Source organism: Agelaius tricolor, unplaced genomic scaffold, assembly GCF_023055355.1.
Source record: "Agelaius tricolor isolate 1412-34295 unplaced genomic scaffold, bAgeTri1.0.p SCAF_97, whole genome shotgun sequence".
Lineage (NCBI taxonomy): Eukaryota > Metazoa > Chordata > Aves > Passeriformes > Icteridae > Agelaius > Agelaius tricolor.
The window spans coordinates 465,014-486,728 of record NW_027269357.1 but is presented as its reverse complement, the minus strand read 5'-3'; the positions used below and the strand labels follow the sequence as shown (position 1 = coordinate 486,728).

The 21,715-nt window shown below is 58.1% G+C and overlaps 1 protein-coding gene across 5 annotated transcripts; it reads right to left on the bottom strand.

Annotated features, from left to right (window-relative positions):
* Window positions 1-544: 544 nt before the first annotated feature.
* TNPO2 (transportin 2) lies at window positions 545-21,464 on the bottom strand. 5 transcript variants are annotated; one of them, XM_071418962.1, is made up of 25 exons: window positions 21,233-21,462; window positions 19,731-19,921; window positions 18,524-18,599; window positions 17,922-18,071; window positions 17,090-17,196; window positions 16,878-17,011; window positions 15,516-15,597; window positions 14,706-14,828; window positions 13,552-13,670; window positions 12,664-12,724; window positions 11,488-11,653; window positions 10,636-10,788; window positions 9,843-10,068; window positions 9,007-9,178; window positions 8,208-8,294; window positions 8,015-8,122; window positions 6,626-6,784; window positions 6,442-6,529; window positions 6,267-6,365; window positions 5,213-5,308; window positions 4,276-4,351; window positions 2,903-3,002; window positions 2,018-2,092; window positions 1,026-1,167; window positions 545-590 (listed from the first exon to the last, which is right to left on the bottom strand). In XM_071418962.1, the coding sequence occupies exons 2-24, from the start codon at window positions 19,827-19,829 to the stop codon at window positions 1,060-1,062; spliced, it is 2,664 nt and encodes an 887-aa protein (XP_071275063.1). In that variant the 5' UTR covers window positions 19,830-19,921; window positions 21,233-21,462; the 3' UTR covers window positions 545-590; window positions 1,026-1,059. The 5 variants fall into 5 exon arrangements, with proteins under 5 accessions (XP_071275063.1, XP_071275062.1, XP_071275066.1 ...); XM_071418961.1 differs by having other exon boundaries at window positions 1,037-1,167; XM_071418965.1 differs by lacking the exons at window positions 16,878-17,011; window positions 17,090-17,196; window positions 17,922-18,071; ... (1 more) ...; window positions 19,731-19,921; window positions 21,233-21,462 and adding an exon at window positions 15,987-16,048 and having other exon boundaries at window positions 1,037-1,167.
* Between the last annotated feature and the right edge of the window lie 251 nt (window positions 21,465-21,715).

Genomic DNA, 21,715 nt, shown 5'->3' with positions numbered 1-21,715 from the left:
CCCCGTCCCCCGGTAACAAACGACACGGACACAGCGCGCACGGTCCACAACGGCCTTTTCTTGGTGCCGCCCGGCGCGACACCAGCGGGTCCTGCCCTCCCCCTCCCCCGCCACACCCTCCCCTCCCCTCCCCCGATCCCCGCCCTTGGAAACGGTAAAAAAACGAACGGAAACGGGAACGGGCACGGGCACGGGCACGGGGAAATAAACCAGACACGCGGGACGCGGCACCGACTCGCTCACGACGAAGCACAACGGCTGCGGCTCGGCCCCTCCCCCCACCCCCACCCGGGGCTCGCGCGGGGGAGGGGCGGGTGGGGGAGGGGACACCGGGGACACCGGGGGGACACACACGGGAACGGGCCCCTCCCCCACCCTCTTTGGCCCCTCCAGCCCCGATTGTTTCGCCCCCTCCCCTCCCCCAGCGCGGTTCGGGGGGAGCCCCCACCCCCTCCCCGCCCCTCCCCCCAAAATTCCTTTGGGGGTCAAAGGTCAAACTCCTCATGGGGACCCCTCCCCCCTCCCGGTACCGGGACCCCCCCCCGGGGGCACCGCGGGGCCGCTCTGGGTCCGTCCCGGTGAGCTCCAACCTGGGGAGGAAGGGAAACACAATTAGGGATTTTTGGGGATTTTTTGGGGATTTTTGGGAGGGGGGGGGTTGAGGTTTTTGGGCGTCATTTTGGGGTTTTTTAGGGTTTAATGGGATTTTTTTGGGGGGGGGGGGGGTTGGCGGGTTTTTTTGCCATTTTTGGGGTTTTTTGGGTTCTCCCACCCTCACCTGTCCCAGGTGTGTCCCAGTGTCCCATACCTGTCCCTCACCTGTCCCAGGTGTGTCACACCTGTCACACCTGTCCCTCACCTGTCCCAGGTGTGTCACACCTGTCACAGCCCGTAGAACGCCCCTGTCCCAGGTGTGTCCCAGTGTCCCTCACCTGTCCCAGGTGTGTCACACCTGTCACAGCCCGTAGAACGCCCCTGTCCCAGTGTCCCCTCCCCTGTCCCAGCTGTGTCCCAGTGTCCCATACCTGTCCCTCACCTGTCCCAGGTGTGTCACACCTGTCACAGCCCGTAGAACGCCGCCAGCCGCTCCTTGAGCAGGGGCGGGAACTGCTCCGAGAAATGGGCCCAGTTCCCCTCCCCCACCTGCGCCTTGAACCCGTGCAGGATCTGCGGGGGGGGAGGGGCAACGGTCAGGGGGAGGGGCAGGGAGGCCCCGCCCCAAAGCAACATTTAAAAAAATGATAATAAATAAAATAGAAATAAATATAAATTATATATTATACATAAGTAATATATGTAATATATAATATATATTATACATAAGTCATATATATATTATATATATTATATATATTATATTATATATATTATATATTATATATAAATCACATATATTATATATAAATATTATATATAAATATATAAATATAAATATATAAAAATAAATTATAATAATCTAATAAATATATATAATAACTAATAGATATGTAAATATGCAATAAATAAAAATTACATAACTCTAAACTATATATTACATATAACTTATATATTATAAATAAATCAAATATATAAATATCTTTATATTTTTATAAAAATATATGTAAATAACAAAAATAAATATATAAAATAAATTGTAGTAATCTAATAAATATATCAAATAGTAAATATCATAAATAAATAATAAAAATAGAAATAAATATAAATGATATATTATGGAAATGGCATATTATATATAAATATAAATATATAACTGTATTTACGTGAATGTATAAATAATTATAAATATATAAATAAATTAGAATTAAATGAATATATAATATAATAAATAAAGTAATAAATAATATATATAGAAATAAATAATTTAAATTAAAGGCATTAAATATAAATAAAAAATAAATTTAAAATAAATAAAAAATAAATAAAATATAGAAATAAAATAGAAATAAAATAGAAATAAAACAGAAATAAAATACAAATAAAACATTAATAAAATAGAAATCAAAGGGGGGTCCCAGACCTTGTAGAACATTTCCCGCAGGTCGTCCTTGGGGCTCACCCAGGAGGCGACGGCGTCGCAGAAGAAAATGAAATCCTGAGGGGAAAATGGGATAAAAAACGGGGAAAATGGAACCAAAATGGGGGGGAAAAACAGCCCAAAAATGGGGGGAAAACAGCCCAAAAATGGGGTGGGAATGGCCCAAAAATGGGGTGGGAATGGCCCAAAAATGGGGGGAAAACAGCCCAAAAATTGGGGGAAAACAGCCCCAAAATGGGGTGGGAATGGCCCAAAAATGGGGGAAAAACAGCCCAAAAATTGGGGGAAAACAGGGCCAAAATGGGGTGGGAATGGCCCAAAAATGGGGGAAAAACAGCCCAAAAATGGGGGGGAAAACAGCCCAAAAATGGGGTGGGAATGGAACAAAAATGGGGTGGAACAGCCCAAAAATGGCGGGGGGGAGCATCAGGGGCACCCAAGGTGACCCCAAATCCAGCTCCAAAACACCCCCTGAACCCCCCCCCCCCAAAATTTTGGGCCCCTCCTTGATTTCAGGGACTCCCCCCTGATTTTGGACTCCCCCTCCCCAGTTGTGGCCCCTGCCCCATTTCTGGGACCCCCACCCAGTTCTGGGCCCCCAATTTTGACTCCTCCCCCCAAATTTCGGGACCCCCTTGGATTTTAGGAACCCCCCCAGGGTTTTGGGGACCCCTCCCCAATTTTGGACTCCCCATCCCCAATTTTGGACCCCTCCCAATTGTGGCCCCCTGCCCCATTTTTGGGACCCCCACCCATTTCCGGGCTCCCCGATTTTGACGCCTCCCCCCAAATTTCAGGACCCCCTTGGATTTTGGGGACCCCCCCAGGATTTTTGGGGACCCCTCCCCAATTTTGGGGTCCCCGGACCTGCACGACCCCGCCGGGGTTGACCCCGATCATGACGCAGATGCCCCGGAAGGCCGAGTCCTTCTCCTCGTTGTCGCGGATGTTCCGCAGGGACGTGCACCTGGGGTTTGGGGCGAAAAACCCCGAGTTTGGGCAAAACGGAGGAAAACGGGGGGTTTGGGGTGAGGAACGGGGGGTTTGGGGTGGGGAATGGGGAAAAACGGGGTGAGAAATGGGGAAAAAGGGGGTGAGAAAATGGGGGAAAAATGGGGTGAGAAATGGGGATTTTTGGGTGAGAAATGGGGTGAGAAAAAGGGAAAAAACGGGGTGAGAAACGGGAATTTTGGGGTGGGAAATGGGGATTTTGGGGTGAGAAATGGGGATTTTGGGGTTAAAAAGGGAGAAAATGGGGTGAGAAATGGGGAAAAAATGGGGTGAGAAATGGGGAAAAACAGGGTGAGGAATGGGGATTTTTGGGTGAGAAACGGGGATTTTGGGGTGGGAAATGGGGATTTTGGGGTGAAAAATGGAGAAAATGGGGTGAGAAATGGGGAAAAAACAGGGTGAGAAATGGGGGTTTTGGGGTGAGAAATGGGAAAATAAACGGGGTGAGAAACGGGGATTTTGGGAGAAAACGTGGAAAATGGGGATTTTGGGCAAAAATGGGGAGTTTGGGGTGGGAAACAAAGATTTGGGGCAAAAACGGGGGGAGATGGGGTGAGAAACAGGGATTTTGGGGTGAAAAATGAATTTGGGGTGAGAAATGGGGATTTTGGGGTGAAAAACGGATTTGGGGTTAGAAAATGGGGATTTGGGGTGGGAAAATGGGGATTTGGGGTGGGAAATGGGGATTTTGGGGACCTTGGGGGGGAATAAAGGGAATTTTGGGGTGCAAAGGGGGATTTTGGGGGAATAAAGGGAATTTTGGGGGTGCAAAAGGGAATTTTGGGGTGCAAAGGGGGATTTTGGGGTGTAAAACGGGAATTTTGGGGTGCAAAGGGGGATTTTGGGGGGATAAAGGGAATTTTGGGGTGCAAAGGGGGATTTTGGGGGGATAAAGGGAATTTTGGGGTGCAAAGGGGGATTTTGGGGGGATAAAGGGAATTTTGGGGTGCAAAGGGGATTTTGGGGTGCAAAGGGGGATTTTGGGGTGCAAAAGGGGGATTTGGGGGTAATAAAGGGAATTTTGGGGTGCAAAGGGGATTTTGGGGGGTGAATAAAGGGGATTTTGGGGTGTAAAACGGGGATTTTGGGGGTGAATAAAGGGAATTTTGGGGTGCAAACGGGGGATTTTGGGGGGTGAATAAAGGGGATTTTGGGGTGTAAAACGGGGATTTTGGGGTGAATAAAGGCAATTTTGGGGTGCAAACAGGGATTTGGGGTCCCGGGCTCACCAGGGCCGGATGAATTGCTGCAGCATCGGCGCCACCTCCTGGGGACACACGAAACCCAGGCGGCCGATGGTGATGGCTGGGGGGAAAGGGGCACTTTGAACATTTATATTGAATTATTTCTGTACATTTATATTGATTGATTTATTCATATTGATGTATTTTTATACAGTTATATTGATTTATTTTTGTACATTTATATTGATTTATTTCTATTCATTTATACTGATTTATTTATTCATATTGATGTATTTTTCTACATTTATATTGATTTGTTTTTATACATTTATATTGATTTATTTATATACATTTCTATTGATTTATTTCTATTCATTCATATTGATTTATTCTTATATATTCATATTGATTTACTTATTCAAGTTGATTTATTTCTATACATTTATACTGATTTATTTATTCATATTGATTCATTTTTATACGTTTATATTGATTAATTTTTATGCATTTATATGGACTCATTTTTATACATTTATATTGATTTATTTCTATTCATTCATATTGATTTGTTTATTCATATTGATTTATTTATATTCATTTATATTGGTTTATTTTTATATATTCATATTGATTTATTTATTCATATTGATTTATTCTTATACATTTATACTGATTTATTTTTATACATTTATACTGATTTATTTTCATACGTTTATATTGATTTACCTTTATACATTTATATTCATTTATTTTTATCCATTTATATTGATTTATCTCCCTAACAGGGTTTTGGGGTGCCCCCCAGGTTTTTGGAGTCCCCCTGTATCTCCCTATCAGGGTTTTTGGGGTCCCCCATCAGGGTTTTTGGGGTCCCCTCTCACTGGTGTTTTCCAGCAGCATTTTGGGGTCCCCCAGCCCTGTCCCCACCAGGTTTTTTGGGGATTTTGGGGTTTTTTGGGGTTTTTGGGGTCCCCCCTCTCACCCGTGTTCTCCAGCAGGGTTTTGGGGGTGTTGGGCCGGTTGATGATCTCCACCAGGTTCTGCAGCACCATGGGCACGTAGGGCTGCATCTCCGACCCTGGGGGGCAAACGGGGGCTCAGGGGGGTTTGGGGGGGCTCTGAGGGGTTTGGGGGTGTCAGGAGGGGTTTGGGGGTGCCCTGGGGTGCCCAGGGAGGTTTGGGGGTGCCCAGGGGTGCCCTGGGGGTGCCCATGGATGTTTGGGGATGCCCTGGGAGGTTTGGGGGTGCCCTGGGGGGCTCAGGGAGGTTTGGGGGTGCCCTGGGGTGCCCAGGGGTGTTTGGGGGTGCCCATGGAGGTTTGGAGGTGCCCAGGGGTGTTTGGGGGTGCCCTGGGGTGCCCAGGGAGGTTCGGGGGTGCCCATGGAGGTCTGGGGGTGCCCTGGGGTGTTTGGGGGTGCCCAGGGGTGCCCATGGAGGTCTGGGGGTGCCCATGGAGGTCTGGGGGCGCCCATGGAGGTTTGGGGGTGCCCTGGGGTGTTTGGGGGTGCCCAGGGGTGCCCATGGAGGTCTGGGGGTGCCCATGGAGGTCTGGGGGCGCCCATGGAGGTTTGGGGGTGCCCTGGGGTGTTTGGGGGTGCCCTGGGAGGTTTGGGGGTGCCCAGGGGTGTTTGGGGATGCCCTGGGAGGTTTGGGGGTGCCCTGGGGAGCTCAGGGAGTTTTGGGGATGCCTTGGGAGGTTTGGGGGTGCCCATGGAGGTCTGGGGGTGCCCTGAGGGTGTTTGGGGGTGCCCTGGGGTGCCCAGGGAGGTTTGGGGATGCCCAGAGGGGTCTGGGGGCGCCCATGGAGGTTTGGGGGTGCCCAGGGATGTTTGGGGATGCCCTGGGGGTGCCCAGGGGTGTTTGGAGGTGCCCAGAGGTGTTTGGGGGTGCCCAGGGGGTGCCCATGGAGGTCTGGGGGTGCCCATGGAGGTTTGGGGGTGCCCAGGGGTGTTTGGGGTTGTCCAGGGAGGCTCAGGGAGGTTTGGGGGTGTTTGGGGGTGCCCATGGAGATTTGGGGGTGCCCAGGGGGCCCTCACCCATCTGCATGCAGATCTCGCCGATGGCCCAGGTCGCGTTGTTGCACACAGAGATGAACTCGGGGTTCAGGTTGGTGCCCAGGATGGGCATGAACTCAGCTGGGCACGGGGGGCACACAGGTGAGCCCAGGCGGATCTGGGGGTGCCCCCAGCCCCGGGGGAACCCCAAACTCACCGATGCAGGGCTTGACGTGCACGAAGCAGGCCTTGGTCAGGTCCCCCAGGAGGGCGAAGGAGCTCTGCCGCACCTCGGGCATCGTGTCCTGCCACGGGCAGGGTCAGGAGGGGGCACGGAGCCGCCCCGGGGGCACCCCGGGATTTGGGGGGTTCAGGGGTGTCCCCCCATGCCCGCCCCTCACCTGCATGCACTGGAACAGCAGGGTCATGATGTTGGAGCGAGCCACCAGCTGCTCCACGTGCCCGCCCAGCCCCTCGGCCAGGCCGCTCAGCAGGTCCAGGGCCACGATCATGAAATCCTTGTCAGGGGCCTCGTACTGCTCGGGGTGCTGGTTGTACATCTGGGGTGACATTGGCATTGTCATTGTCATTGTTACTGTCACTGTCATTGTCACTGTGACACAGTGTCACTGTCATTGTCACTGTCACTGTCAGTGTCAGTGTCACCCCCCAGGGCCACCATCATGAAATCCTTGTCAGGGGCCTCGTACTGCTCGGGGTGCTGGTTGTACATCTGGGGACATGGTGGCATTGTCACTGTCAGTGTCACTGTCATTGTCACTGTCATTGTCACTGTCACTGTCACTGTGTGTCCTCGTACTGCTCGGGGTGCTGGTTGTACATCTGGGGTGTGACATTGGCATTGTCATTGTCATTGTCATTGTCACTGTGACACAGTGTCACTGTCATTGTCACTGTCACTGTCAGTGTCAGTGTCATCCCCCAGGGCCACCATCATGAAATCCTTGTCAGGGGCCTCATACTGCTCGGGGTGCTGGTTGTACATCTGGGGACACGGTGACATTGTCATTGTCACTGTCATTGTCACTGTCATTGTCACTGTGACACAGTGTCCCTGTCCCTGTGTGTCCTCGTACTGCTCGGGGTGCTGGTTGTACATCTGGGGTGTGACATTGTCACTGTGATTGTCAGTGTCATTGTCACTGCCACTGTCCCTGTCCCCTGTCCCCATCCCCATCCCTGTCCCCATCCCCATCCCCATCCCCATCCCCATCCCCATCCCTGTCCCCCTCCCCATCCCCATCCCCGTCCCCATCCCTGTCCCCATCCCTGTCCCCATCCCTGTCCCTGTCCCCATCCCCATCCCTGTCCCCATCCCTGTCCCCATCCCCGTCCCCATCCCCATCCCCATCCCCGTCCCCGTCCCTGTCCCCATCCCTGTCCCCGTCCCTGTCCCCATCCCCATCCCCGTCCCCATCCCTGTCCCCATCCCCATCCCCATCCCTGTCCCCATCCCCGTCCCCATCCCTGTCCCCATCCCCATCCCCGTCCCCATCCCTGTCCCCATCCCTGTCCCCATCCCTGTCCCCATCCATGTCCCCATCCCTGTCCCCATCCCTGTCCCCATCCATGTCCCCATCCCCATCCCCATCCCTGTCCCCATCCCTGTCCCCATCCCTGTCCCCATCCCCATCCCCGTCCCCATCCCCGTCCCCATCCCTGTCCCCATCCCTGTCCCCATCCCTGTCCCCATCCATGTCCCCATCCCTGTCCCCATCCCTGTCCCCATCCCCGTCCCCCCCAGGGCAGGGGCTCTCTCTGGCTCTCACCATGGCCTGGGCCAGCGTTTTCTGCACCAGGGTGACGCAGCGCTGGTAGACGGGCTCGCAGTAGGGCAGGAAGCCGCTCTGCAGGGCCGTGGCCACCGAGGACAGGCACTGGGGACGGCAGGGACACGGTGGGGACGTGCTGGGGACGCGTCCGGGGACGGTCACGCCCTCCCTGGGGCCAGCCCTGCCCCACCTCCAGCAGGGGGAACAGGTCCTTGTCCTCGTCCTTGAGCTCGTTCCACTTCTGGATCAGCGGCGGCATCAGCTTCTGGATGTACTCCTGGGGACAGCAGGGGACACAGGGGGACATGGGGGGGACAGGGGGATGCAGGTGGGACAGGGGGACACAGGTGGGGACAACTCAGAGGGGTTGGGGACACCCTGGAGGGGTTGGGGACACCCCAAAGGGGTTGGGGACACCTCAGAGGGGTTGGGGACAGCCCAGAGGGGTTGGGGACAGCGGGGAGGGGTTGGGGACACCCTGGAAGGGTTGGGGACACCTCAGAGGGGTTGGGGACAGCCCAGAGGGGTTGGGGACACCCTGGAAGGGTTTGGGACAGCCCAAAGAGGTTGGGGACAGCCCAGAGGGGTTGGGGACACCCCAAAGGGGTTGGGGACACCCCAGAGAAGTTGGGGACACCCCAGAGGAGTTGGGGACAGTGGGGAGGGGTTGGGGACAGTCCACAGAGGTTGGGGACAGCCCACAGAGGTTGGGGACACCCCAGAGGGGTTGGGGACACCCTGGAAGGGTTTGGGACAGCCCAAAGAGGTTGGGGACAGCTCACAGAGGTTGGGGACACCCCAAAGGGGTTGGGGACAGCCAGCAGGTGCCACCGGCCGTGCCCTGAGGCCCTCAGAGCACAGAGATCCACAGGGGGAATTCGGGATTCGAATGTCTGTGGTCATCACGGGGCGGGGACACCAGGAGGGGTTTGGGGACACTTTGGGGACACTGGGACACTCTGGGGACACCAGGGGACACGGGGACACACCGGCTGGTTGAGGTGGTGGCCCACGGAGTCGGCCAGGGTGCCGATGGCGTCGTAGAGGATGAGCAGGTTCTTGTGCTGGTATTTGCCGAAGGCGAACACCAGCGTGTCCAGGATGAAGCTCAGGTACGGCACCAGCTCCGTGCACGCCTCCTCCTCCAGCGTGGCAAAGGCGCTGCGGGACAGGGACACCCCAAAAGCTCACGGGGACACCCCAAAGCCACCTCAGGGACACCAAAAACCTCGTGGGGACACCCCAAAAGCTCGGAGCGCCCCCAGAGCAGCGCGGCCCCGCCGGGTCAGGCAGTACGAACACAAATCGTCCTCACGGGGATCGGGGCTGTGCTGTCATCACCCCCGGCAGGGCCCCCAGTGTCCCCAAAGCACCTGTCCCAGCCCAGTGTCACCTGTCCCACCTGTCCCATCTGTCCCACCTGTCCCATCCCACCTGTTCCCCTGTCACCTGTCCCACCTGTCCCTGTCCCACCCATCCCATCTCCCCACAGCATCCCCAGCGTCACCTGTCCCATCCATCCCACCCCAACCCCGTCCCCCTTGTCCCACCCATCCCATCCCATCCCATCCCATCCCATCCCATCCCATCCCATCCCATCCCATCCCACCTGTCCCTGTCCCATCCCACCTGTCCCATCTGTCCCACCCACCCCATCCCACCTGTCCCATCTGTCCCTGTCCCACCCATCCCATCTCCCCACATCGTCCCCAGTGTCACCTGTCCCATCCACGCCCCCTGTCCCACCTGTCCCATCCATCCCCCTGTCCCACCCCACCTGTCCCATCCACCCCCTCTGTCCCATCCCACCTGTCCCCGTCCCCACCTGCAGGCGGCCTCCTGCACGCGTTTGTTGCCGTCCAGGATGCGCTGCAGCAGCTCGGTCATGAGGGGCTTCAGGTAGAGCTCGGGGGGCTGCGCCACCACCCAGTGCGCGTAGCGGCTCAGGGTCCAGCAGGCGATGGAGCGCACCAGGGCCTTGCGGTCAGCCAGGCAGCGGATCAGGTGTGGGATCAGCTCGGGCAGGTAGGGCACCATGCCCTGCATGCAGCCTGAAACATGGGAACAGGTGTGGGATCAGGTGTGGGATCAGGTGTGGGATCAGCTCGGGCAGGTAGGGCACCATGCCCTGCATGCAGCCTGAGAGAGGGGATCAGGTGTGGGATCAGGTGTGGGATCAGCTCGGGCAGGTAGGGCACCATGCCCTGCATGCACCCTGAGAGAGGGGATCAGGTGTGGGATCAGGTGTGGGAACAGGTGTGGGATCAGGTGTGGGATCAGCTCAGGCAGGTACGGCACCATGGCCTGCATGCAGCCTGAAACATGGCACCAATGGCACCAGGTGTGGGATCAGGTGTGGGATCAGGTGTGGGATCAGCTCAATTGGGGTCTGAACTCGTGGGACTGGGGTTTGGACAGGTGGGATTGGGGTCTGAACTCCTGGGCTAGGGGTTTGGACAGTCCAGGTTGGGCTTTGTTCACTTGGGTTTGGGGCTGATTTTGGGGTCCCCCAGGACCAGGATCTCTCTGCCCAGGGTGTTTCTGGGGTGCCCCCAGGTGTTTTTGGGGTGCCCCCAGGTGTTTTTGGGGTCTCCCCAGGTGTTTTTTGGGGTGCCCACCTTCGGCGATGGCCCCCAGGACCAGGATCCCCGACTCCTTGACCACCCACTCGAGGTGGAAGAGCAGCTCCTTGAGCAGGGGCAGCAGGTGGGGCAGCAGCTCCTCCCGGAACACGTTGGCCAGAACGTCCAGCGCCGCCGCCGAGCACTTCCCTGGGCACCGAGGGGTTAACGGGGCACCCCCAAACACACGGGGACCCCAAAACCCACGGGGACCCCAAACCTGCAGGGACATCCCCAAACCCACCGGGACATCCCCAAACCCACAGCGACCCCAAAACCCACAGGGGTGCCCCGGACACAGGGGGGACCCCCAAACCTACAGGGACACCCCCAAAACCTACAGGGACATCCCCAAACCCACAGCGACCCCAGAACCCACAGGGACCCCCAAACCTACAGGGACATCCCCAAACCTACAGGGACATCCCCAAACCTACAGGGACATCCCCAAAACCCACAGCGATCCCAAAACCTACAGGGACAGCCCCAAACTGTCAGGAACCCCAAAACCCTCAGGGACATCCCAAAACCCTCAGGAACCCCAAACCCACAGTGACCCCAAAACCCCCCAGATTCACCCCGTTCCCGTCCCTACTGAGGTTCCAGTTGCTCAGCGTGTCGTCATCGACCCCAAACCCCCCAGATTCACCCCAAAACCCCACAGATTCACCCCAAAATCCCCCGTTCCCGTCCCTACTGAGGTTCCAGTCGCTCAGCGTGTCGTTGTCCCCCCAGAACCCCCTCAGGAACCCCAAAACCCCCCAGATTCACCCCAAAACCCCCTCAGGAACCCCAAAACCCCCCAGATTCACCCCAAACCCCCCAGATTCACCCCGTTCCCGTCCCTACTGAGGTTCCAGTCGCTCAGCGTGTCGTCGTCGTCCTCGTCGTCCCCGTCGCCGTCGCCGTCCCCGCGCTGCTCCTCGTGCGCCAGCGTCACCGTGCGCGATTTGTGGAAGCGCGGTTTGATGTCCTGGTCGCTGTCGGGGACCGCCTCGTCCTCCTCCACGTCGCCCTGCGCGTATCGCGACATGGCACCGGTGTGTCGCGACATGGAACCATTGTATTGTGACACAGAACCGGTGTGTCGTGACATGGAACCGGTGTGTCGTGACATGGAACCGGTGTGTCGCGATATGGCACCGGTGTGTCGCGACACGGAACCGGTGTGTCGCGACATGGAACCGGTGTATCATGACACGGAACCATAGTATCGTGACATGGCACCATTGTATTGCAAAACTGCACCATTGTATCACCACATGGAACCATTGTATTGAGACATGGCACCATTGTATCGTGACATGGCACCGGTGTATCACGACATGACGTTGTATCATGTAGTGGCACCACAGTATCGCGACATGGCAGTGTCTATCACAACATGGCACCACTGTATCGTGGCACGGCATTGTTGTATTGTGACGTGACATCATCATAATGTGACGTTACGTCATCATATTGTGACGTGACATCACATATTGTGATGTGACATCATCATATTGTGACATGAGATCATCATATCGTTATGTGACATCATCATATCGTGACGTGACATCATCACGACAGAGCCCCCCGGCCCGTGGCGGATCAGACAGTACGAACACAAGTGACCATCAGGGGGGTCAGCGTGAGGCTGTCATCATCTCCAGTGCTCCCAGTACAGCCCCAGTACAGCCCCCCAGTGCTCCCAGTACAGCCCCAGTACAGCCCCAGTGCAGCCCCAGTGCTCCCAGTACAGCCCCAGTACAGCCCCAGTACAGCCCCAGTGCTCCCAGTACAGCCCCAGTACAGCCCCACCAGTGCCGCCCCAGTGCTCCCAGTACAGCCCCAGTACAGCCCCACCAGTGCCGCCCCAGTGCTCCCAGTACAGCCCCAGAACAGCCCCAGAACAGCCCCCCCAGTGCTCCCAGTACAGCCCCAGTACAGCCCCAGTACAGCCCCAGTGCTCCCAGTACAGCCCCAGTACAGCCCCACCAGTGCTCCCAGTATCCCCAGTATCCCCCCAGTATCCCCAGTGCCCACCTTGAGCAGGATGATGTCGATCTCCGAGTACCTCATCCCGTGCACCAGGATCGGGATCAGCCTGGCCGTGGGGCGGATTTGGGGTCACTTTGAGTGGATTTGGGGTCACTTTGAGTGGATTTGGGGTCAGTTTGGGGCAGATTTGGGGTCACTTTGAGTGGATTTGGGGTCAGTTTGGGGTGGATTTGGGGTCACTTTGAGTGGATTTGGGGTCAGTTTGGGGTGGATTTGGGGTCAGTTTGGGGCGGATTTGGGGTCAGTTTGGGCTGGATTTGGGGTCAGTTTGGGGTCAGTTTAGGGCGGATTTGGGGTCAGTTTGGGTGGATTTGGGGTCAGTTTGGGTGGATTTTGGGTGGATTTTGGGTATTTTTAGGGTCACTCACTGCACCAGGTGTGCTGTCAGCTCAGGGTGGATTTGGGGTGTATTTTGGGTATTTTTGGGGTATATTTTGGGGTCACTCACTGCACCAGGTGCGCCGTCAGCTCAGGGTGGATTTCAGGGTATATTTTGGGGTATATTTGGGTATATTTTAGGGTCACTCACTGCACCAGGTGCGCCGTCAGCTCAGGGTGGATTTCAGGATGGATTTTGGGGTGGATTTTGGGTATTTTTGGGGTATATTTTGGGGTCACTCACTGCACCAGGTGTGCTGTCAGCTCAGGGTGGATTTTGGGGTATATTTTGGGGTATTTTAGGGTCACTCACTGCACCAGGTGTGCCGTCAGCTCAGGGTGGATTTCAGGGTATATTTTGGGTGGATTTTGGGTATTTTTGGGTGGATTTTGGGTATATTTTGGGGTCACTCACTGCACCAGGTGCGCAGTCAGCTCAGGGTGGATTTTGGGGTATTTTTGGGTGGATTTTGGGTATATTTTGGGGTCACTCACTGCACCAGGTGTGCCGTCAGCACGTCCTTGCAGATGGGCTGCTCGGCCAGCGTCAGCCAGAACTCGCAGGCCTCCAGCGCCACGTTCTCGTCGCTGTCCTGCGTCCTCTGCAGCATGTACTGAGGGGAGAGGGCACAGGTGAGCTCACCTGGGCACAGGGAACCCCCAAAAAAACTCACCTGGGCACAGGGAACCCCCAAAAAACTCACCTGGGCACAGGGAACCCTGAACTGTGCCCCAATCCCCTCACCTGGGAACAGGTAACCCCCAAATCATGCACTAAATCATTCACCTGGGCACAGGTACCCCCCCTGAAATGTGCCCCTCACCTGGGCCCAAACCCTGCCCCAAACCCTGCCCCAAACCCCTCACCTGGGCACAGGTAACCCCCAAACCCCTCACCTGGGCACAGGTGACCCCAAATCTCATCCCCCCAGCCCTCACCTGGGCCCAGGTGAGCAGTTTGGGGGTTACCTGGATGATGCTGTTTTGGGGCTCACCTGGATGATGCTGGTTTGGGGGCTCACCTGGATTTTGGGGCTCACCTGGATGATGCTGTTTGGGGGTTACCTGAGTGCTGTTTTGGGGCTCACCTGGATTTTGGGGCTCACCTGGGTGCAGTTTTGGGCTCACCCGGCTGCAGTTTGGGGCTCACCTGGATGATGCTGTTTGGGGGTTACCTGGATTTTGGGGTTACCTGGTGCTGTTTGGGGCTCACCTGGATGATGCTGTTTGGGGCTCACCTGGCTGATGCTGTTTGGGGGTTACCTGGATTTTGGGGTTACCTGGATGCTGTTTGGGGGCTCACCTGGATTTTGGGGCTCACCTGGCTGCAGTTTGGGGCTCACCTGGATGATGCTGTTTGGGGGTTACCTGGATGCACTTTTGGGGCTCACCTGGATGATGCTGTTTGGGGTTACCTGGATTTTGGGGTTACCTGGATTTTGGGGTTACCTGGATGCTGTTTGGGGGTTACCTGGATTTTGGGGTTACCTGGATGCAGTTTTGGGGCTCACCTGGATGATGCTGTTTGGGGGTTACCTGGATGCTGTTTTGGGGTTACCTGGATGCAGTTTTGGGGCTCACGTGGGTGCAGTTTGGGGCTCACCTGGATGATGCTGTTTGGGGCTCACCTGGGTGCAGTTTGGGCTCACCTGGATGATGCTGTACATGTGCGGGATCAGGCGGTCGATGCGCACCTCCAGCAGCATCACCAGCGCCCGGCACACGTTCTTGCGCACCTCGGGGTCCTCGTCCACCGCCAGCGCAAACAGGTGCTGGGGGGGGGGACAGGTGAGACCCCATGGACCCCCAGGGACACCCAGGGATCCCCACAGAGCCCCAGAGACCCCCATGGACACCCAGGGATCCCCAGGTGCTGGGGGGGGACAGGTGAGGGCACAGGGACACCCTGGGACACCCAGGGACACCCATGGATCCCCAGGGACACCCAGGGACACCCAGGGATCCCCAGGTGCTGGGGGGGGGGGACAGGTGAGGGCACAGGGACCCACATGGACCCCCAGGGACACCCAGGGGCACCCAGGGATCCCCATGGACACCCAGGGACACCCACAGAGCCCCAGGTGCTGGGGAGGGGACAGGTGAGGGCCCAGGGACACCCAGGGACACCCAGAGACACCCAGGGATCCTCATGGACACACAGGGACCCCCAGGTGCTGGGGGGGGACAGGTGAGGGCCAAGGGACACCCAGGGATCCCCAGAGCCACCTGGAGACCCCCAGAGCCCTGGGGACAGACACAGGTGAGACTCCCATGGACCCCCAGAGCCCCCCAGGTGTTTGGGACAGGTCCAGGTGCCCCCCCAGGTGTTTGGGACAAGCCCAGGTGAGACCCCCAGAGCCCCCCAGGTGTTTGGGCCAGGCCCAAGTGAGACCCCCATGGATCCCCCAGAGCCCCCCCAGGTGTTTGGGCCAGGCCCAGGTGCCCCCAGGTGCCCCCACCTCGATGAAGGTGTCGATGTTCTCCATCAGCGCCTGCGCCCGGTCCATGATGAACTGGTTCACACAGGCGATGGCGTGGGACCTGGGGACAGGGGGGTCACCTGGGCACCCCAAACCCCCCTAAACCCCACCTGAACACACCTGAACCCCACCTGGGCACCCCTGAGCCACCTGGGCACACCTGAACCCCACCTGGGCACCCCTAAATCCCACCTGGGCAACCCCAGAGCCACTCGAACCCCCTAAAACTCACCTGAACCCCCAAAATCCCACCTGGGCACCCCCAGACCCACCTGTTCCCCCTATTCCACCTGTCCCACCCACCTGATTTTGGGGCTGCAGCACATGAAGAACTGCAGCAATTTGAGGATCAGAACCCAACTAAATTTTGGAAATCAGAATTTTCTGGAGCCAGAATCACCCCCAGAATCCCATCCTCCCCCAGGTACCTGGGCACAGGTGTGTCCCCACCTGATTTTGGGGCTGCAGTGCTTGAAGAACTGCAGGAATTTGGGCATCAGAAATGGGAATTTGGGGATCAGAACACTTAGAGAAACCAGGATTTTTTTGGGGCCACCACAGAATCACCCCCATATCTCCCAGGTAAAGGAGCACAGGTGTGTCCCCACCTGTCCCACACCTGATTTTGGGGCTGCAGTGCTTGAAGAACCGCAGCAATTTGGGGATCAGAAATGGCAATTTGGGGATCAGAACCCAACTAAATTTTGGAAATCAGAATTTTCTGGAGCAAGAATCACCCCAAAATCCCATCCTCCTCCAGGTACCTGAGCACAGGTGTGTCCCCACCTGTCCCACACCTGATTTTGGGGCTGCAGTGCTTGAAGAACTGCAGCAATTTGGGGATCAGAATTCGGGAATTTGGGGATCAGAACACTTAGAGAAACCAGGATTTTTTTGGGGCTACCACAGAATCACCCCCATATCCCCCAGGTAAAGGAGCACAGGTGTGTCCCCACCTGTCCCACACCTGATTTTGGGGCTGCAGTGCTTGAAGAACTGCAGCAATTTGGGGATCAGGATTTGGGAATTTGGGAATCAAAACCCAACTGAATTTTGGAAATTGGGATTTTCTGGAGCCAGAATCACCCCCAGAATCCCATCCTCCCCCAGGTACCTGGGCACAGGTGTGTCCCACCCACCTGATTTTGGGGCTGCAGTGCTTGAAGAACTGCAGCAATTTGGGGATCAGAATTCGGGAATTTGGGGATCAGAATTTGGGAATTTGGGGATCAGAACACTTAGAGAAACCAGGATTTTTTTGGGGCTACCCCAGAACCACCCCCATATCCTCCAGGTAAAGGAGCACAGGTGTGTCCCCACCTGTCCCACACCTGTCCCCACCTGATTTTGGGGCTGCAGTGCTTGAAGAACTGCAGGAATTTGGGGATCATGACGTTGAGGGGCCGGTTCAGGGCGTCGCTGTCCAGCAGCTCCGAGGAGTCCTCGCAGATTTTCTGCAGGGCCCCGAAGGCCCCCTGGGAGCACAGGTGAGGGCGGGGTCAGCGGCGGCCACGCCCCCCCAGGTCAGCCCGGCTGCCCCGCCCCAGGTGCACCTCGCAGGTGTTGTAATCCTCGGAGTTGAGGAGGTTGCAGAGCTGGGGCAGCAGCTCCGGCCACATCTGCAGCTCCCCCTTGGAGGCGATGGTGGTGATCAGGATACCTGGGGGCAGGTGCACAGGTGAGCTGGGAACGGGGGGTTTTGGGGGGTTTGAGGGGGTTTTGGGGGGTGATTTTGGGATTTGGGGGGTTTGAGGGGGTTTTGGGGGGGTTTGAGGAGAGTTTTGGGGCATTTGGGGTCCCATCTTGGAGGCGATGGTGGTGATCAGGATACCTGGGGACAGGTGCACAGGTGAGCTGGGAACGGGGGGTTTTGGGGGGGTTTTGGGGGGTTTGAGGGGGTTTTGGGGGGTCCCACAAGTACCCAGGTGCCCCAGGGCAGTTTTAGTTCAGGATTTTGGCTCACACAAGTACGCAAGTGTGCCCCCAGGTGCCCAGGTGTGTCCCAGGTGTATCCCCAGGTGTATCCCCAGGTGTGTCCCAGATGTCCCAGGTGTGTTCCCAGGTGTGTCCCAGATGTCCCCAGGTGTGTCCCCAGGTGTCCCCAGGTGTGCCCCAGATGTCCCCGGTGTGTCCCCAGGTGTGCCCCAGGTGTGTCCCCAGCTGTGCCCCAGGTGTGTCCCAGGTGTCCCAGGTGTGTCCCAGGTGTGTCCCAGGTGTGTCCCAGGTGTGTCCCAGGTGTGTCCCCAGGTACCCAGGTGTGCCCCAGCTGTCCCCAGGTGTGTCCCCATTGCCCCAGGTGTATCCCAGGTGTGTCCCAAGTGTGTCCCCAGGTACCCAGGTGTGCCCCAGGTGTGTCCCCAGGTGTCCCCAGGTGTGTCCCCTCACCGATGGTGGCCCGGATCAGCGAGGAGGCGTCGCCCAGGTGATTCAGGCACTCCTGCTTGATGAACTCGGCCACGGGCGGGGGGAAGCTCTGGAAATGAGCCTTGACGTTGTTCTTGAGGATCAGCCCGCTCAGGGAGCGTGTGGGCTCGTCTGGGGGGCAAAAATGGGGGCTGTGAGGGTCACCTGGGGTCACCTGAGCCCCCCAGGTGTCACCTGAGCCCCCCAGGTGTCACCTGTGCCTCCCCAGGTGTCACTGACACCCCCAAAAGCCTTGGGACCCCCCCATTCATGGAGCACGTGGGCTCGTCTGGGGGGCAAAAACGGGGTCTGTGAGGGTCACCTGCACCCCCCAGGTGTCACCTGCACCCCCCAGGTGTCACCTGCACCCCCCAGGTGTCACCTGTGCCCCCCCAGGTGTCACTGACACCCCCCAAACCCCCTGGGATCCCCCCCATTCATGGAGCGCGTGGGCTCATCTGGGGGTTCTGGGTGGGAAAAGGGGTCCATGAGCCCCCCCCAGGTGTCACCTGCACCCCCCAGGTGTCACCTGAGCCCCCCCCAGGTGTCACTGACGCCCCCCAGAGCCCCTGGGACCCCCCCACCTTCAGACTTGAGGCGGGTGAGCACGAAGATCAGGTAATTGTTGAAATCGGGGAATTGGTTCAGCTGCTTCAGCTTCTGCACGGGGGGGTCAAGGAGGGACAAGGACACAAAGGGACCCCCAGGGACCCCCCCCCACCAGGGACCCCCACCCCACATTGCCCAAAGGATCCCCCCAGGGACCCCCACCCCACATTGCCCACCCCGTGTTTCTCCTCACAAGATTAAAACCCCCCTGCCCCGAGGGTCTGAATCCCCCATCCCGGGGGTCCCAGCTCCATCCTGGGGGTCCCAACCCCATCTTGGGGGTCCCAACCCCATCTTTGAGGTCCCAATCCCATCCTGAGGGTCCCAATCCCATCTTGGGGGTCCCAGCTCCATCCTGGGGATCCCAACCCCATCTTGGGGGTCCCGGCCTCATTCCGGGGGTCCCAGCTCAATCTTGGGGGTCCCAGCCCCATCCTGGGGGTCCCAGCCTCATCCTGAGGGTCTCAACCCCATCCTGAGGGTCCCAATCCCATCTTGGGGGTCCCAGCTCCATCCTGGGGGTCCCAACCCCATCTTGGGGATCCCAGCCTCATCCTGGGGGTCCCAACCCCATCCTGGGGGGTCGCAATCCCATCCTCGGGGTCCCAACCCCATCTTGGAGGTTCCTGCCCCATCCTGAAAATCTCAGCTCCATCCTGAGGGTCCCAATCCCATCTTGGGGGTCCCAGCCTCATCCTGAGGGTCTCAACCCCATCCTGAGGGTCCCAATCCCATCTTGGGGGTCCCAGCCTCATCCTGGGGGTCCCAACCCCATCCTGGGAGAGTCTCAGCCCCCTCCTGTCGCTCTCTCCCCACTCCCAAGGCTCTAACCCCATTCCTGGTGCCCCCACCCTCCCGGGGGTCCCATCCCAGTGCTCCCAGTCCCCATCCCAGTAGCCCCCAGTGTTCCCATCTCCATTCCTGGTGCCCCCAGCCCCCCCGAGGGTCCCATCCCAGTGCTCCCAGTCCCCATCCCAGTAGCCCCCAGTGTTCCCATCTCCATTCCTGGTGCCCCCACCCTCCCGAGGGTCCCATCCCAGTACTCCCAGTCCCCATCCCAGTGCCCCCCAGCGTTCCCATCTCCATTCCTGGTGCCCCCAGCCCCCCCGGGGGTCCCACCCCGGTGCTCCCACCCTCGTTCCCAGTGCCCCCCAGTACTCCCAGTCCCCTGCTCTGGGATACGTCCTGCACCACCCTCTGGGTGGCCGTGTTGGGTGACTGCGAGTCCTTGAGCAGCTGCAGCACCTGCTGCAGGCCCTGCTCGTCCGGCTGCCAGTCCATGGCCCGGGGGGGGCCGGGGGGGCCCCGGGGAGGGGTCCCAGGAGGGTCCCAGAGGGGCCTGGGGGGGGCTGAGGGGGCTCTGGACCCGGGGGCTGCAGAGAGAGAGAAAGGGGAATAAATGGGGGGGGTCAGGAAATGATGGGGAAGGGGCACTGGGGGTCCTGAGGTCAATAAATGGAGGAAGGAAAAATCAAAAATCAAAAATATGGGGGGAAGGGATGTGCGGGGGTGTCAGGAAATTATGGGGAAGGGGCACGGGGGGTCCTGGGGTTGATAAATGGGGGGGTTCCGGGGAGATAAATGGGGGGAAATTAATAAATGGGAAGGGGGAGAAAGAGGGGGGGGTGTCAGGAAATTATGGGGAAGGGGCACGGGGATCCTGAGGTTGATAAATGGAGGGGGAAAAATCAAAAATATGGGAGGAGGGGATGTGGGGGGGTCAGGAAATTATGGGGAAGGGGCACGGGGGGTCCTGAGGTCGATAAATGGAGGGGGGAAATCAAAAATAATAAAAATGGGGAGAAGGGATGTGGGGGGGTCAAGGAATAGGAGGGGTCCTGGGGTTAATAAATGGAGAGGGAAAATTAATAAATGGGGAGAAAGAGCGTGAGGTGGGATCGATGAATTTTGAGGGGGGGGTCAATAAATGGGGGGAAGAAGGGGAACGGGGGGGTCATGGAGGGAGATAAAATTGGAGAAATTCGGGGAAAAAGGGGCACGGGGAGGCCTAGGGGGGGATAAATTCGGGGGGAAGGGGCGCGGGGGGGTCCTGGGGGGGATAAATGGGAGGAAGGGGTGGGGGGGGGTCCTGAACATTCGGGGCCCCCCCCCGGAAGGAGCGGGGGCGGGGCGGGAGCGGCGCACGTGGGGCCGGGACCGGGAATGGCGGGAGAACCGGGACGGGGGGGGAGGGGAAAGGGAAAGGTCCGGGACCCCCCCCGCGACCCCTCCCCATCTTTAAACCCCCCTCCCTCCCCATGATTAAACCCCCCCTCATCACCCCCCGATCTCCCGCACCCCCATTGCCCCCCCCGGTTTGAACCCCTGGCCGCCCCCAGACGCCCCAAACCCCGTCAGACTCCCCCAAACCCCGTCAGACTCCCCAAACCCCCTCAGAGCTCCCCACAATCCCCTCAGAGCTCCCCACAATCCCCTCAGACCCCCCCCAATCCCCTCAGACCCTCCCCAAATCCCTTCAGACCCCCCCAAACCCCCTCACAACGCCCCCCCCACCTCCCCAACCACCTCCGTGCCCCGATCCCCCCCGTTCCCCCCTCCCGAGACCCCCAAACCCCCTCAGGACCCCCCTCCCCAATTTCCCCTCCCCATTCTCCCCTCAGCGCCCCCCCCCGCCCCCTCAGGCCCCGCGCGCCGCTCCCGCCGCCCCCCCGCGCTGCCGGTACCTGCCCGCTGAGTTCCGGGAGGGGGAGGGGGGGGGTCCCGGTGTGGTTTTGGAGGTGGGGAACGGGGGGAGGGGTTCTCCGTGTTTTTGGGGGGGGTCCCGGTGTTCGGGGGGGGGGGTCGGAGCGCGGCCGGGGGGGTTTCGCCGCTGCCCCCCGTGACCCCCGCCGGCCACCGTCCGCCCCGCGCGGCCGTGTCACGTGCGCAAAGGGGCGGGGCCTCCGGGGGAAGGGGCGGAGCAGCGCTGGCGGGAAGAGGAGGAGCTACGGCGCGCATGCGCGGAGTCCCCGGGATGAGGCGGGGACTACAAATCCCCAGCGTGCATCGCGCGCAGGCGGAACCATTGCGGGGCAAAGGGGGAACAACAAACCCCGATGGGCGGGGTGGGACCAAGTGGAGAGGGGGAACTGGGAGGAGCTGGGATGAACTGGGGGGCTCAGAGCACAGTTATCCCCCCAAACTTTATTAATCTGAACCCCTCCAAA